Source organism: Garra rufa, chromosome 12 (genome assembly GCF_049309525.1).
Source record: "Garra rufa chromosome 12, GarRuf1.0, whole genome shotgun sequence".
In the NCBI taxonomy this organism is placed as follows: Eukaryota; Metazoa; Chordata; class Actinopteri; order Cypriniformes; family Cyprinidae; genus Garra; species Garra rufa.
The window spans coordinates 12,433,071-12,451,314 of record NC_133372.1 but is presented as its reverse complement, the minus strand read 5'-3'; the positions used below and the strand labels follow the sequence as shown (position 1 = coordinate 12,451,314).

Genomic DNA, 18,244 nt, shown 5'->3' with positions numbered 1-18,244 from the left:
GTAATACGTCTTAAACACACAATATACACTATGAGGTGCCACAATCATCTCAAATCTGAATCGATCTTATCTCCTTTTTTACTTTGAACATTGCAATGAATTATATTAAAATGTCATTCTAGGAAGCTACAAGCATTTGAGGTTAACGGCGTCTCGAGTTTCTCTGTGTCAGTGGCGCCATCTTTTGGGCATAAATGGCCATTTCGGTTCCTTTTGTTTCTGCGGTAAAATCATGGATAATCAACTTCAATTTTTTTTAAGTAGTCTTTGACATTAATAACACCTTTTGAACTTGAAGCATATTTAAGTTATAAACATTTTACATCATTTTAAACCACCAAATATCACAATTTATCCTATATCCCCAGGCCTGTTCCTGCTAGTTTGATGATGAATACACTTAATGTGAGTGATTTTTATTTTATCTTTATAATTTTTTCACAATGTTTGGAATGCCAGTAAATTTTTCTAATGTATATATATATATATTTTCCAAGTATTAAATTAATAGAATTATAGAATATAGCTGCAAGCAGCAATTACTGAGGTTCAAGTGGACTTATTTAGCAAGCCTATAACCAACTAAATCAATGATTTAAAAAAGCCATAGAATAGAATTTGCCATAGAAATATGTTTTTTTTACGTTAATGACTGTTAATGAACTTTGCATGCTTGTTTAGAAGCACATGTCGCATGTGCTTACCAAGTTTTGTTAAGTTTTGAGATTTTTCACATCTTCTCGATCATTTAAAGGGATAATTAACCCAAAAATTCTTCAGTAGAACACAAATGAAGATTTTTAACTTAAACAGTTGCAGTCTGTCAGTCATATAATGGCAGTCAATGGTTACCAAATCTTTAAGAGTAAAATAAACCTACACAGACAAAACCATATTAAACCCTGTGGCTTGTGACAACACACTGAGGTCTTAAGACACAAAACGATCGGTCTGTGCAAAAAAAAATAAATAAACAGTATTTATATTATTATTTACCTCTGATCCACCGCAACGTTCTACTTTCCTGAGCTCATTCACAACAGCCGGCGTGTGATGCGTCAACGTGTAGATGTATGCGCGAAAGCAATCGTTTAGTGCATATTGGCCTCTCAAAATGGTAATTACTTGCATAGGCATTGTGAGTTTGGCGAATATATGTCATACAATATAAACAGCCTTGGTGATGTTGTAGATGGTGTGGATACTACCATCCCACCAATTTTCAGGTCTCTATGAATTACGGTTTGGTCCGATCAGTTTTACGTGCCCGAGAGGCGTTTCAAAGATGGCTGCCGAGTGGAATAACTTTCCTTAAAGGGGCTTTGGTAGAGATTGCTGATCCTTGGCCATATACAATTAGGGTTTCAGTGCTACGAGGTTGTACCCCTAAAAATAATTTAGAAAGGTTTTTAGCTTGTCCCTTACAATATTATCGTCCTTGTTATATTCAACTACTGGCCCTTTAAATGAAAGTTGGAAAAAAAACTACATTATATAAAATGGCTAACATCATTTAATTGAAGGTAAAATAACTGGGCAAGGTGAATGACTTTTTAAACTTATTTTATCTTTTCAATTTGATGTGGTCAACTTCAAACAAAAATTCCTTATGGCCAGTCAAACCAAAAATCATTCAGACAACAGATATTATTTTTGCTTTTTTTTTTTTTACTAGTGGGTGCAGGACACTATAGTTCATTTATTAAAGTGAGAATAGCAAAATAAAGTAAATTGTGACATATTATACCCAAAAATTCTTCATACAGTGGACTACCAGTAAAACTGATTAAAAAAAATGGACTAGAAATCTGATTTGACACTTTGACCTGACATTATACTGTGATAATGTTGAAGGCATTGACACATTTTGGTTTGACTGAACATATTGAACGCCTATTGTATGTTATGTAGTCCTACAGTACATTTTATTGTGTTAAATTCTCCATAGGCACAGTCTTACTTAGCCAATATACTCTAACTTAAACATTATGACAAAAAGATATGTATGTTTTCCTCAATCCATCGAGAACTATCAGTTTGTGTCTAGGCTGACTGTTTCTGCGCATGCGCGCTCGCTGTCTCTCAGCTCACGGGAATGACGTGCGTGAACGTTCCCATCGGTGCTCAAGGCGACGTCAGAGGGTAAGGAAATGCGATGCCCTAATAACAATTCCTTAAAATATATACACACATGTTTTATAAATGCAAACTGTATTTTATTAGAACACGTACACTGTCGCTTTCGAACTGAAGACTTAAGTCGTTATGTCACATTCGTGTTCTTAGTTGATAGGGTCATTATAGGGAAACGCAGCGCGAGCTCGATGACTCCTTATCTTGTTTGGGATCCGGTAACTCTGCCTTTTTACAATATTCATTCGTTTATCTTTGCAAAGAGTCTGGTATACACTATGAATACACGGTCCAGTCTGTTTGCTAAACACAAAGTACAAGTTGTTTACAAAAAATGCATGGAAAAATCCAAGCAAATGTGATAAAAGCGAGCAGGCTGCTTGCAACATTGTAACCAGACCCATGATGAGTTGGATGGGGAGGAAGGTGCGATCAGAGCAGCGTCAGCCCATAAACACTAGATTTCACATAAGTTCGTTTTGTTTTGTAGATAAAATGTACTGTTTGTATTGTATTTAGTGACAGGTCGCTTTGAGGTTGCTTAAACACCAATCACTCTAACATTAGGGATGTTAGATGAATGTCAGAACAGGTGTTTGGTTCTTATTATAGTTTCTTTTGACTTGCATTAAATGTTTGTCTTTGTGTTCTTTTATTTGGATGCGATTTGTTTCATTGTCTTTGGGTATTTATGACCGTGAGAGACATGGCAGTCATTGTGAGAGCTAACAGCTGTTACCTCTAAAGAACAAAAAGACAGCAGTTTGCAAAGGGAATTCCATTCATTTTGTCATTCAAAGTATTTTAATGTATTAAAACAGAATTTACTCAAAGCTCAGGTTTATGTATTAGTCATTTAAAGTGTACAGTGATGCTTAATTTGTAATTAGTTTTTGTTTTATTTTAGTTTTTTTTTTACATTTGTTTTGTCCATTTATTTCAGTGTCTGCTGAATGCCACCGCAGATTTTTGAAAAGTAAGTAATAAAATGTTTTACTTAATTTTTTAAACACATAGTCTGTAAAAATAGTCTGTAAAAAAACTTAAGCTATTTGATAAATATATTAAATCTGTGATTTTGTAAAATATTTTTACACTTTAAATACAGTTTAAAATAGCTGTTTTTTATTTTAACATGTTTGTATGTAATTTACTCCCGTGATGGCAAAAGTGAATTTTTAACAGTTATTACTCTAGTATTTAGTTTCACATGATCCTTCAGAAATCATTCTAATATGCTGATTTGCTGATCAAGAAACATTTCTTTTTATTAATGTTGAAAACAGTTATGCAGCTAAATATTTTAGTGGGAATTGTGTCTTTGATTTATTGAAATAAAATCTGATTATTATTTAAATATTTGCAATGTTATGAAGAGTAATTAAATTAAATAGTTTGAAGTACAAATAATTTCCAACATAAAAAGGATACAATTAAAAAATTATTTGTGAATAAATATATTAATTAAAAAAAAAACATACTGACCCCAAAAAGCTGAATGTAGTGTAGTCTGTGTGACCCAATGCATAATGCACTATTTCTTTCTCATTTGCAGATCTAAGCCACGCTCATCAAGAAGATGGACAGCTATGGGTGTGTATCTTGACATTGTCTTAAGAATGTTACGCCTCTTCTTCTTAGATTCTATATTTAAAAACAAATATGTGACCCTGGACCACAAAACCAGTCATAAGAGTCAATTTTGGAATACATTTTTGGAGTAAATTCCATTGTTTGTTAGGATAGGACAACATTTGGCCAAGATACAAAAAATCTGGAATCTGAGGGTGCAAAAAAATCTAAATATTGAGAAAACCGTCTTTAAAGTTGTTCAAATAAAGTTCTTACTAATGCATGTTACCAATCAAAAATTAAGTTTGTATTTACGGTAGGAAATTTACAAAATATCATCATGAGACATGATCTTTACTTAATATCCTAATGGTATTTGGCATAAAAGAAAAATCTATCATTTTGACCCATACAACATATTGTTGGCAATTGCTACAAATATACCCGTGCTACTTAAGACTGGTTCTGTGGTCCAGAGTCACATACTATGTCTGAAAAACATGGCATGTTCTTTCAGGTTCTCCAGTGACATGTTCAGTGGCAGAGCAGTTCTGGGAGAGGACAGCTCGGTTATGGCCCGAATGCAGAAGAAGTTCTGGAAGACCAAGCAGGTTTTGATCAAGGCCACGGGGAAGAAGGAAGATGAGCATGTGGTGGCGTCTGACGCAGACCTTGATGCCAAATTGGAGGTATGTGCGCCCTAAAGTCAGCTGTAGGTGAAACTAACGTCACTGAGTGTGTTTATTTCAATGACTGTGTATGACTCAAGCTAATTATTTTTTTTATTTGATGTGTGTGAGCATGACAATGGCAGAGAAATGACTGAATGAGATGAAGGGAGGTTAATGGAGGACTGTCACAGGGAAGAGAGGAGATGAATTGAGCTCTAGATGATGCTGTACTTTGATCAACAGTGCTTGATGTTACCACTGTCTACAGACATCAAGTCCAAATGGCCTCGTCACTGTCTGTCTTGACTGTTTTTCTCTCATTTGCACACACACTCAACTGCGTTTTCTTATGCTGTTCTCTCTTTACATAATCAGACATTGCATTCCCTATGAATCTGTATGTCTGTTGTTTTACAGCAGTCCAAAGCTGTGGTAGGATACACAAACTCATACATAGGTGACACAAACTCAGCCTAGCTGTGTTAGAAATGCAGGCATGCTACTGTTTTTAAAAGAAATTAGTACTTTCATTCAGAAGGGATGCATTAAAGGCATAGTTCACCCAAAAATGAAAATTCTGTCATTAATTACTCACCCCCATGTCATTCCAAACCCATAAGACCTTCGTTCAGCTTCAGAACACAAATTACGATATTTTGCTGAAATTCAAAAGCTTTCTAACCCTGCATAGACAGCAACGCAACTACCATGTTCAAGGCCCAGAATGGTAGTAAGGACATTGTTACATCACTGTTGACATCATTGGTTCTACCTTAATTGTATAAAGCTACAAGAATACTTTTTGTGCACAAAGAAAATAAAATAATGACTTCCCAGTCAGAATTTTTATTTTTGGGTGAACTATCCCTCTAAATTATCAAACAGAAACAACTTTTATATTATTATAGAAGATTTATTTTCAAATGCATGACGTTTTCTAGGAATCTTAAAAATATTATGCTTTCCAGGAAAATATTAATTAGCACAGCTGTTTGATAATAGAAAAATGTTTCTCAAGCACCAAATCGTCATGTGACACTGAAAACTGGAATAATGGCATTGAAAGTTTAGCGTTGCCATCACAAAAGTAAATGGCATTTTAAAATATATTAAAATATAAAACATGTATTTTAAATTAGAAGAATAATTCACAATATTGCTGTTTTGTCTATATTTTTTGTCAAATAAATGGAGTGTAGGTGAGTATAAGAGAAAAATCTTACTGATCCCAAACTTTTGTACTGTAGTATATCTTTGTACCTTGTATGAGGACATATTTTTACTGCCATATAATGCCCAAAGTCATATCCATTTATTAGCTAATTAATAATTTAAAATAATTAAATGATATCAATTAAAGTGATTTTTTAACAATAGCATACATAAATTCTACTACCTATGGAAGCCTGTTTTGCAATTCTCACTTTTTTTCTTGTAATTACAAGTTTTTAACTCTCATTTAAAATTTTTTGGTGGAAATTGTGAGTTTATATGTTGTAGTTCTGACACTTTTTCCTCAGAATTGAGATATGAACTCAAAACTGCGAGTTATAAATCAAATTTTGAGGGGGAAAAAAAGGCATATGTTCTCATGCAATTGCGTGTTATAATGTAATGCGTGTATATAATATATAAACTCGCAATTCTGAGAAAAAAAGCCTGTGAGTTTATCTTGCAATTCTGACTTTATTTCTGAGAATTCTGACTTTTTCTCAGAATGGTGAGTTTGTATTGCAATTCTAAGAAAAAAGTTGGAATTGTGAGTTTGCATCATGGAATTCTGAGAAAAAAAGTCATATTTGCGAATTTAAATCTCACAATTGCGAGTTTATATCGCGCAATTCTAAGAAAAAAGTCAGGCTTGTGAGTTTATATCTCACAATTCTGACGTTATAACCCTCAACTGAGAGCTTACATCACGCAAAAGTGAGAAAAAAGTCAGATTTGCAAGTTTATATCTTGCAATACTAAATTTTATAACTTGAAATTACGAGTTTATATCTCAGTTCTGAGGAAAAAAGGCTGAATTGCGAGTTTGTCTCATAATTGTGAGAGAAAAATTTGGAATTGTAAGTTTCTATCACGCAGTTCTGAGAAAAAAAGTCAGATTTGCAAGTTTATATCACGCAATTCTTAGAAAAAAGTAATGTTTGCAAATTTATATCTTGCAATTCTGACTTTATAACTCGCAATCGTGAGTTTATATCTCACAATAATGAAAAAAAAGTCAGAATTTTCAGTTTGTATCACGCAATTGCAAGATGTAAACTTGCAATTGTGAGAAAAAAGTCAGAATTGTGAGATAAAAAGTCTTTACTTTTACAAACAAAAAATATTATTCAGTGGCCGAAAACTGGCTTCCGTAGCTACCTGACATATATCACAAAAATATGTGTCCTGAGACGCTGTGAACTTTGTGGGCCTGCACTTTTGCAATTGTTAACAGCACCTTTAAGCATTTAAACTAGGATGTTTCATTCTTTAACTGAATAGACCTAGAATAAAATATAATTAAATTATGTATAATAAACAGGAATTTACTAGGGGAATTTTGTCCAATATTTTTGAATGTAGTTTACCCAGAAAATGAAAATTCTGTCATCTCACTTTCATGTCTTTTCAAACCTGTATGACTTTCGACTTGTAGGTTTGGAATAACATGAGAGGGAGTACGTGATGGCAGAATTTTTTGGGTGAATTAAGTATGTAGAGCATTTGTAGCCCAAGCCTTGATTTCCTTCTGATCTTGCACTTACACAGGTTTTAGAATCTGAATACATAAACACTGATTTTATTGAGCCTGGATTTATTTTAACACAAAACAAAACATGAAATGCACTGATGCAGGGAAACTCTGGAGGTCAAATATAAAACGTGTTGATTTAAGTGGCCATATGTGTGAGAGATAATCTACTTTACGTTAATTGACATAGGGTTAATAGTTAGCTTTTAAGAAGAAAGTAGCTGATTACTTGGAACCTAATAAAAATCCATAGACTACTTACAGTGTAAGGAAGTGTATATGTGTGTGTGTTTGTTTATGTGTGCTTGTTGAATCTTGCCCTGCCTCGGGCTGTTACACTTAAGCACATCCTGGTTTACTGGTCATTAGACGGTTTCCAGTGTAAGGGAGTACGGAAAACAGGCCACCGTAAGCCCCCCAGCTGCTTGCTTTTAATGAACAGGTGTATCCATGTTCTTTCTCCTGCCATTATGATCATATGAATTGGCTTTTAGTCTGTTTGGTAACAAAGCACTGTTTCCTCTTAACTCAAAAACAATAATACATCATCCTTATGGTGCGAAAAGGCGGAATTTTACATTAGCAAATTCAATATCAGTGTTTATTTAAGAGAGCCTGTTATACAAACCTGAATCCTGAGGGTGTTGCTCTTGTTTGTCAGGCCTGTGCTCAGAGTTAAACAGTAACCTAAACCCAGACCTCACCTGCAGGGGTCACACCTTCATCAGCACACATGAACCTTAGTCTGGGTGGATGCCATATTTAATTTGATGCACATGAATATACAGTACTACTAACAAAATTACCCTAGTAATAGATTTCATCAATAATATTGGTCACTTTCCTTTTTCACTTAGCCCAGTGTTTCCAAATGCTGGAAATGAGTCCTGTTCCTAGCACTCTTTCTAGCAGAATGAGTGATTTATATTATTTGTGTCAATTCTGTTGAGTTGAGTTGAGTTACTTCTTCCAGGTAGAGCACAAATATACACATTCTCCGGTTCGCTTGCTCGACTCGACTGTCAGGGACTTAACATCTTTTGTTGCCATGACAGCGAGACTGGAAAGGAAATTTTTTGTGTTCTAATGTGTCTGATTTATTTTGGAGACATTAGTGTGGGTGGCCAACTGTTCTGCCTGAGTATATAAATGCTAAAGGAAATGAAAGGCTCAGAGATATTTTGGTGTGTTGCAACAAACTGACAAATGCTGTTTCCTTTTTAACATTTGTAATAAAAAACTAGAATAATGAACTATTAAATGCATTTGTTAATGATGCTGTCTGTTCTGTTTCCTCTAGTTTTTCCGTTCAGTCCAGATCACCTGCACAGAACTCCTGAAAGTGATTGAGAAATACCAGCAAAGAATCACACGTAAGTGAGGAACATGATCTTCCGCCCTCTTTGTGTGCGCAAACACAAAGAGTCTTGTTTAGCTTGTTATGAAAAGCCTTCGCAAGCAGTGTTATACATTTGATCAGTACTGTGGTTGTTAAGACAAAAGTCAGTTTTAAAGGAATAGTTCACCCAAAAACGAAATTCTGTAATTAATTACTCACCCTCATTTCGTTTTAAACCTGTAAGACCTTCGTTCATTTTAGGAATACAAATTAAGATATTTTTGATGGAATCCGAGAGCTTTCTGAGCGTGCATAGACAGCAATACAACTGACACGTTAAAGACCCAATAAGGGACATGGTTAAAATAGTCCATGTGACATCAGTGGTCCAACTGTAATGTTATAAAGCTACAAGAATACTTTTTGTGTGCAAAAAAATCTAAAAAACTTCAAATGAACAAAGTCCTTAAAGGGATAGTTCACCCAAAAATGAAAATTTGATGTTTATCTGCTTACCCCCTGGGCATCCAAGATGTAGGTGACTTCGTTTCTTCAATAGAACACAAATGAAGATTTTTAACTCTATTGCAGTCTGTTATATAATGGCAGTAAATGGGCACCAAGCCTTTGACAGTAAAAAAAAAAAAAAAAAAAAAAACATGCACAGACAAATCCAAATTACACCCTGCGGCTTGTGATGATACATTGATGTCCTAAGACATGAAACGATTGGTTTTTGCGAGAAACTGAACAGTATTTATATAATTTACCTTTGATACACAGCAATGTCCAACTGTCCTGAGCAGGAGCTCAGCATCTGGCACCTTACATGTGCAAGCAACCTTTAAGCGTTCAGGTTTAGAAGTTGGAATCGGTGAAAAGTCAACAGTCCCGGATAAGTTTGCGCAAGCAAACGTAATCTTTTAGCTTTAAATCGGTTTGAAAAATTAGGATAAGCGCAAGTAATTACCATTTTGAATAGCTGCTATACCCACAAATCTCTGTGCGCTGTGTAAACAATGAGTGTCGTATACACGCGACAGATCGCTTCCGGCGTTTGCGTATACTGCGGCAGAGCGGGTACACATGTAACGTGACAGATACTGAGCTCCTGCTCAGGACAGTTAGACATTGCTGTGTATCAAAGGTAAAAAATTATATAAATACTGTTCAGTTTCTTGCAAAAAAAGAAGTTTCGTGTCTTAGGACATCAATGTATCTCCACGAGCCGCAGGGATTCATTTGGATTTGTCTTTGCATGTTTTTTTTTTTTTTTTTTTACTTTCAAAGGTTTGGTGCCCATTGACTGCCATTATATGACTAACAGACTGCAACAGTTTGAGTTAAAAATCTTCATTTGTGTTCTACTGAAGAAACAAACTCACCTACATCTTGGATGCCTTGGGGGTAAGCAGATAAACATCAATTTTCATTTTTGGATGAACGATCCCTTTAAGGGTTTGGAACGACATGAGAGTAAGTAATCAATGACAGAATTATCCCTTTAAAGGTTTTTGTGGTTCTCATAATTGATAGCTTTTAACCCATTTAATCAAGCCACTTATTTGTTTCTAAGACTATGAGTTACCGTTGTGGTAATAACCCTGCTTTTGTCCTCTTTAGACCTCTCTCAAGAGGAAAATGAGCTCGGACTGTTTTTGCGCTTCCAGGCAGAGCATGATAAAACAAAAGCAGGCAGTATGATGGATGCAACCAGCAAAGCCCTCTGCTGTTCTGCCAAGCAAAGGTAGGCACTCATCTATGAATATGAACAAATCAGTGCTTCAGATCACTGATGCAAATTATTTCATGATAGTTAATACGTGCTCATGGTTGACATGTTGTGATGGTTGACCAATCAACTTGTCATCCAAAAACTAAGCAGATTGTTCAGGGTCAGGGGAACCTGAAGCAAGCCTATTAGACAGTCTATCAGGCAACCCATATTTTTGTTCATGAAAATGTCTTTGTATATATGTATGTATTAATATTATGTATGTATATACTAGCATTCAAATGTTTGAAGTAGGGGTGGGCAATATACTGGTAGACATGATTAACCAGTAGAAATTAGTGAACCAGTAGAGACTTTCCACTATCGTCTCTATTACAGGCTTATGTGATGTTGGAAAACGATGCATTTACATGATGCATTAAGAGCCAAGGGGATAAAAACTTGTACAAAATGTACAAATCTTCATTCTGTTTAAAAGTTTTCATTGTGTTTCCTTCTGAAGCATCAATGAGCATTTGAACCTTCTGTATTAGCTGCATATGAGTCCCCCAGTTGTCCTCAGTGTGAAAAGATGGATCTCAAAATCACATAGTCATTGTTGGAAAGGGTCCAAACACAATGCTAAAAACCAAAGAATTTGTGGGAATTTGTGTTTCACTGTTCAGGACAAACAAGGGACTCATCACTAAACAAAAAATACAAACTCAAAAAACACAGCTGTGGATCATTCAGGTAACAACACAGTATTAAGAATCAAGTGTATGTAAACTTTTGAACGGGGTTAATTTTTATAAATTCATCTATTATTTTCTCTTTTATGTGAAATATCTTTGTCAGGTCAGTACTAAATAAAAAGTAACATTTAACATTTTGCAGATTCTGCAAGGTGTATGGAAACTTTTGACTTCAACTGTATCTATATTGTAGAAAAACCAAAGACACACTAATTAGTAAACTGACAATCTTGGATGTGACCACCCCCTCCTGGTGACCAGGTGATGACTTTGTCCCCGGACAGTGTGAGGAGATCCCTCAGCAGGATCAATGTACGCAAAGCTCCGGGTCCTGACAACATTCCTGGTCGTGTACTGAGAGACTGTGCAGTGGAACTCACTGATGTCTTCACAGACATCTTTAACATCTCACTCTCCCAGGCTGTCGTCCCCACCTGTTTCAAAGCATCCACGATCATTCCGGTGCCAAAAAAGTCACCTCCCTCCTGCTTTAATGACTACCATCCAGTTGCACTTACTCCCATCCTCATGAAGTGCTTTGAACGGCTAGTCATGCAGCACATTAAAACTGTTCTACCCTCCTCCCTGGACCCCTTCCAGTTTGCGTATCGGCCCAACCGCTCGACAGATGACGCCATCTCCTAGGGATGTAACGGTATTGTAAATACCGTCGTACCGCAATAGCAAATTTTTTCGATACTACCGTGGTCGCATCACTCGATAAAACAATAGTTCTTCTGAGAAAAGTTTGCTCAGGCGAATGGAGCGAACGGGAGGTAGCGGGAACTACAATTCCCATCAGCCCAGGCGTGGCCATCATCCTTTGCGGTCTGTTGTCAGACAGCACTACAGAGTATGTGAGCGGACTCAGCGGAGTGGAGACGGGTGATTCTGAATGGAGGGAGGAGCGGATTTTTGAAAAGTCGGAGCGTCTTGGTTTTAACTCGCTCCAAGACCGCTCCACCACCGCTCCATCATCAGTACAATTCATGCAAATTGTCCATAATCTAACTGCATATTAAGCAGGAATTCACATGCTAAACATATTTCGCTGGATAGAGATTGATCACTCAAATCAGAAATAATGTGAATGCTACGGCAATGGACATAATATGAGCGGTAAATTATAGTTCACAAGTTTGTTCTTTCTAGATACTTAATATTTTCAGATGAAAGCATCATTTAAACAGGTACAGCACTTATTCACACGCAATCACTCTGTTAATGCATCAAAACAAATGTAAGCAGAAATCTGTCAAGTAAAATAACTGACGAAAATGTATTTTTATTTTCATTACAAACTTTGCACTGCATAAAGCAGCAGTAATACTCTTTTAATGCTGCTGACAATGTTATTAGCTTGGTATGTGGTAGGAACAAAGTTTGCACACCAGTGTTCCAAACTCTACAGTTATTTTATTTTATTTTAGTATGTTTTATTTTAATATGTGTTATGAACAGGACCGTTATATTTCAAACATTATTTCTGAATTGTTTTTGACGCGAAGCGAAGGTCGGAGCGGTGTTTCTGATGTCTGTGAGCGAGGAGTGCAGCGGAGCGGAAAATTGTGAACCCGGAGCGGAGCGATTATTAAATGCACAGAGAGCGGAGGGGAAATTGTTGCCGCTCCACTCCGCTCACATACTCAGGTCCCAAGTGAGAGGGTTTTTTGTATTGCAGGGGACATCGTAAATGCCCAGAGATCCCAGCTTTTACCAGATAATGTTAATATGCTAATTTTCCTGTCTCTGTCTGAATAAGTGAGTGTGTGAGTGAATGAGATCAGTGTTCTCAAATACTCATTCAGCACATGGGCCTGCTGCAATAAGTAGGCTGCTATTTAATTTTTTTCTGAGTATTCAAGAATACTTAATTGAAACTTTTTTTTTTTTTTTTACATGGTTTAATAATTTTTTGTGATTAAAATTAAAGTTCCTGTTTCAAAGTGATAGATGGCTAATTTGTATGCCATTGATATGTTCAGTGTTCATGTAAACTGTTTAATAAGCACTTCTGGCACTTTTTTTCGAGTTTCTTCATTAGTTTTGTTTTTCCTGTAAATGATTCAATAAATACCGTACCGTGACATTAATATCGAGGTATTACCGTACCGTGAAGTTTTGATACCGTTACATCCCTACCATCTCCACTGCACTCCACTCTGCACTCACACATCTGGACAAAAAAAGACTCATATGTCTGAATTCTGTTCATTGACTTCAGTTCAGCATTTAACACTATTATACCACAACAGCTCTCTCAAAAACTGGTCCAGCTGGGGCTCAACACCTCACTGTGTAACTGGCTGTTGGATTTCCTCACAGGAAGACCACAAGCAGTACGGGTCGGCAGTAACACATCCAGCACCATCATTCTTAACACGGGGGCCCCTCAGGGATGTGCGCTGAGCCCCCTCCTCTTCACTCTGCTGACCCATGACTGCACTCCGTCACACAGCTCCAACCGCTTCATTAAGTTTGCGGACGACACAACTGTGGTGGGTCTCATTAGCAACAGGGATGAGACAAACTACAAGTGAGGTGAGCCGCTTGGCCGCATGGTGCAGAGACAACAACCTCTCTCTGAATGTGGAGAAGACGAAGGAGATTGTTGTTGACTTCAGGAGAGCGAACACTCAGCATGCTCCTCTGACCATCAACGGTGCGTCTGTGGAGAGAGTGAGCAGCACCAAGTTCCTGGGTGTGCACATCACTCAGGATCTCTCCTGGTCAAACTACACCACTGCACTGGCTAAGAAATCACAGCAGCGTCTCTACTTCCTCCGCAAACTGAGAAGAGCAAAAGCACCGGCCCCCATCATGTACACATTCTACCGAGGAACCATCGAGAGCATCCTGTCTAGCTGCATCACTGTGTGGTTTGGAGCCTGCAATGCATCCTGCCAAAAAACCCTCCAACGCATAGTCAGAGCAGCCGAGAGGATCATTGGTGTCCCTCTCCCCTCTCTCCAGGACATCTATAGCACCCGTCTCACCAAAAAAGCCCTCTGCATAGCAGCAGATCCATCCCACCCAATGCAAAGCTTCTTCAGCCTGCTGCCATCAGGGAGGAGACTGCGGAGTCTCCAGGCCAGGACCAGCAGACTGAAGGACAGCTTCATCCATCAGGCTGTCAGGAAGCTTAACTCTTTACCGGCTCTGCCCCCACTCCCTTCTGCCCCACAAACTTCCTGAACTGCGACACACACACACACACACACACACACACACACACACACACACACACACACACACACACACACACACACACATACTCAAACACACTCACCCACCGACCTGCACCAGTCACTTGTGTAGTTTGGTGCTCTGCTAACTACCTCTTACTACACTCAGACTACCTCTAAAGACTTGTCTGCTATAACTGTCACTTTATTACACTTATAAGCTCCTTTTGCACCTTATTCTTTTTGCATTTGCACTACTCTGTCCGGTTTGCACTGTTTGCACTGTGCCATGTGCCCTTACTTCTATATTGTTTTTGTTTTTTATGTATTATATGTATAATTGTATTTATTTGTATTTTTAAATTCCTACCTTTTGTATTTAATGTTACGTGTATGCACCTAGGGTCTGAGAGTAACGCAATTTCAACTCTCTGCATGTCCGGTACATATAGCAGAATTGACAATAAAGTTGACTTTGACTTTGACTTTGTAACCTCTCTATCCTTGTGTGCTACAATCACTCAACAGTCATCTATAATTAGTGATTAATCCATTGGCAACAAATTTTCTGTCTTCCTGTACTCTGTCATGCCAGGTTGGCTCTGTGTCCCCCTCTCCATCGTTTGGAACAGGAAGTGGAGACATTCCGGAGAAGAGCCATCGCAGACACCCTGCTGACAGTAAGCCGGATGGAGAAAGCCCGGACTGAGTACCGCGGAGCTCTGCTCTGGATGAAGGACGTCTCACAGGAGCTGGACCCAGATACTTACAAACAACTGGAAAAATTTCGCAAGGTAAGACTATGCAAAGTGAACAATTAAAGTGGGGACTTGCATCTTTATATGTGGTGGTTGAATTGTTCTGAAAACCTTTTGCATTTGTCAATAGGTTCAGGCCCAGGTTAGAGGAACAAAAGTGCATTTCGATAAGCTGAAGAATGACGTGTGTCAGAAAGTGGACATGCTGGGCGCCAGCCGCTGCAACATGCTTTCACATTCCTTATGTACTTACCAGGTAAAAAGTGTGACATTTATTTCCTTTCACATGTTATTTCCTTTGTACCTGTTTTATTCTTAATTTTGAAACCTTTACTCATCCTCTATTGTGTTTCTGTAGACAACGCTCCTGCAATATTGGGAGAAGACTGCACATGTGATGTCTGGTATCCATGAGGCCTTCAAAGGATATGTACCCTACCAGTTCACTACCCTCAAAGTAAGTGTTCATGCACAACTGCCAGAAATTAAACTGTTGTTATGCGATTTGAACTCTCATTTGACTAAATTTGATTCGTTATAGGAATTAAGGGACCCACTAGACCAGATTGTCTCTTCACAGACAGCAGAGGACAACAAAGACGAGGACAAGAAGACACATCCAGACAAGTGAGAGCACAGTTAGACCAGCCCTTTTGCTTTTTTCAGCTTGTTTTTTTGTTTACAGTTGAAGTCAAAAGTTTATATCCCCCTTTCAGAATCTGCAAAATGTTAATTATTTTACCAAAATAAGAGGGATCATACAAAATGCAAGTTATTGTTTATTTAGTACTGACCTGAATAAGATATTTCACATAAAAGAGGTTTACATATTGAACACAAAAAAATTACGTTGAATTTATAAAAATGGCCCTGTTCAAAAGTTTACATCCTCTTGATTCTAAATACTGTGTTGTTACCTAAATGATCCACAGCTGTTTTTTTTTGTTTTTGTTTAGTGATAGTTGTTCATGAGGCCCTCACAGTTAAACTGCCTGCTGTTCTTTAGAAAAATCATTCAGGTCCCACAATTTGAACCTGTTCCAACAATGATTGTATGATTTTGAGATCCATCTTTTTCACACCGAGGACAACTGAGGGACTCATATGCAACTTTTACAGAAGGTTTAAATGCTCATTGATGCTCCAGAAGGAAAAATGAAGCATCCAAAACCGGGGGTGAAAACTTTTGAACAGAATGGAGATGTGTACATTTAGCTTATTTCGCCTAAATATCATATTTTTTTTTTAGTACTGCCCTTCAGAAGCTACATAAAATAGTTACATGTTTCCCAGAAGACAAAATAAGTTTAATTTAACCTGATCTTCAAATTCTTAATGCATGGTGTTTCCTTTTGGAACATCAGTGAGTGTTTGAACCTTCTGTAATAGTTCCAAAAGATGGATCTCAAAATCATACAGTCATTGTTGGAAAGGGCTCAAATACACAAAAATGCTGGAAAACCAAAGAATTTGCGGGACATGTAGGAATTGTCTGGCAGTTTAACTGTTCAGGACCAACAAGAGACTCATGAACAACTATCACTAAACAAAAAAAACAGCTGTGGATCATTCAGGTAAGAACACAGTATTAAGAATCAAGTGTATGTAAACTTTTGAACGGTGTCATTTTTTATAAATTCAACTATTATTTTCTCTTGTGAACTACATGTGAATGTAGTCTTAAAAATATCTTATTCAGGTCAGTACTAAATAAAAAAATAACATGCATTTTGTATGATCCCTCTTATTTTGGTAAAATAATTAACGTTTTTTAGAGTCTGAAAGCGGGATGTAAACTTTTGATCTCAACTGTATGTGCAATATACATCACATGGTCAGTGAATCTCACACAGACGAATCTAGCAGTCTCAGTTTTCTTTCTTACTCATTCTTTTTCATCAACAAAACATCTTTCTCCTCAAAGGCGACCCTGCTTACCTCTCATTGTCAGATCTTTCATTCACTGTCTTTCCTCATTCCCTGCAACCCTCTGTCTCCCTCAGAATGGGTCTGTTCAGGCGAGGGGCCTCTTTGAAGGCTCTAGTTACTGATCTGTGAGTGGAACATTGTAATTCTATTAGAAACTCTTGCTACCTTCGTGAACAGGAAACGCTGCTTAAAGTTCCGCTGTCATTTCCTTTGTTGGCAGTGGGAAATGAGACAGTGTATTTATTGCTGTGCCATCTGTGTTAGACATGCTGTTGTACGATACTGTGGTGACCGTTAGACCCTCACACGCTTCCTAGAAATATCGATGTGACTCACTCCAGTTTGTCAATTTAATTTAAGGTGTTTTGTAAATCTTTTAGATCATAGTACTATGAATCATCTTAGAAAACTGCATCCTTTTAGTCATGCATCAGTTTAATTTCGTGTTTGTTTGTTTGTTTGTTTATTTTTTAGTCTTGTTTCACTTGAAGATGAGCAGCTGGGTGAATCATCCGATGCTGGTATGTTTAGCTTTTAAAGCACATTTTGTCAACACACCCAGTCCAACAAGAGGATTTGCTTAATGGTTACTTACTGGCTCGGGTTTCTTAAAAAGATGCTCTTTCTTTGTGTTTTTACAGTTTCTACTCGTGCGGTAGATGGACAAAGTAGAGGATCTGACAGCTCTTTGTGCGCCAGTCTGGATTCTGGTATGTGTGTGCATTTGTGTACTAGACCTTGCACCACAACTCTTTTATTACAGTATGCCTTTTTGTATATCATCTTTATCTCTGCCCCTGTGCTGCAGCGTTGAATGAACAATTAGGCCCTATTGGTGGAGCTAGCACAGATGACGACCTCCTATTATTGACCCCTGAGTCTGGCCCGTTCCCTTCTCTCACTCCAACCTTGACCCCAATCCTACACCCATCCATGTCTGTTATGCAGCCTCAGATACTGCAGGAGGCCTTAATGCCTCCTGGTATTCAGTGGGGCGTAGGCGTCTCACATGAGGAAAAGCAAGACGCCTTTCCCAGCAGTCTACCACCTGGAATAGGTATAAATGCTTGACTGGGCATCTCTTCAATGCCCAGGGCTGCCTTAGCGTCTGTTCTTACTCTTACTCTCTAAAATCAATCTTAAACCCCTTCGGATGTGCTTTAACCTGATCTATCAGCCTTAGGTTCCAGAAGAGTTCAGAAACTTTCATGCTTACAGCTCTTTCGGATTTCCTTATCCACTGTTAAAACTCTCCAGGTGTTTCTGACCGTGTCTCTGTAAAACTTTAAAGGGATGGTTCAATCCAAAAATGAAAATTCTGTCATTAATTACTCACCCTAATGTCATTCCAAACCAGTAAGACCTTCGTTCATCTTTGGGACACAAATTAAGATGTTTTTGATGAAATCCGAGCTGGCGTTTTGAAGTAGAACACACTTGTTTAC

General features: G+C 37.6%; 1 protein-coding gene across 2 annotated transcripts in view; it reads left to right on the top strand.

Moving 5' to 3' along the window:
• Positions 1 to 2,090: 2,090 nt before the first annotated feature.
• ical1 (islet cell autoantigen 1-like) overlaps positions 2,091 to 18,244 on the top strand; it is a 22,648-nt gene continuing 6,494 nt past the window's right edge. The window contains exons 1-13 of one of the 2 annotated variants that reach the window (XM_073851259.1): positions 2,091 to 2,142; positions 3,077 to 3,109; positions 3,689 to 3,726; positions 4,223 to 4,394; positions 8,420 to 8,492; positions 10,082 to 10,205; positions 14,708 to 14,906; positions 15,001 to 15,126; positions 15,229 to 15,327; positions 15,412 to 15,497; positions 17,274 to 17,320; positions 17,441 to 17,509; positions 17,608 to 17,856. In XM_073851259.1, the coding sequence (XP_073707360.1) occupies positions 3,713 to 3,726; positions 4,223 to 4,394; positions 8,420 to 8,492; positions 10,082 to 10,205; positions 14,708 to 14,906; positions 15,001 to 15,126; positions 15,229 to 15,327; positions 15,412 to 15,497; positions 17,274 to 17,320; positions 17,441 to 17,509; positions 17,608 to 17,856 (1,258 nt within the window). In that variant the 5' untranslated portion in view covers positions 2,091 to 2,142; positions 3,077 to 3,109; positions 3,689 to 3,712. The remainder of the gene's footprint in view (positions 2,143 to 3,076; positions 3,110 to 3,688; positions 3,727 to 4,222; positions 4,395 to 8,419; positions 8,493 to 10,081; positions 10,206 to 14,707; positions 14,907 to 15,000; positions 15,127 to 15,228; positions 15,328 to 15,411; positions 15,498 to 17,273; positions 17,321 to 17,440; positions 17,510 to 17,607; positions 17,857 to 18,244) is intronic. The other variant, XM_073851260.1, reaches the window with a different exon arrangement.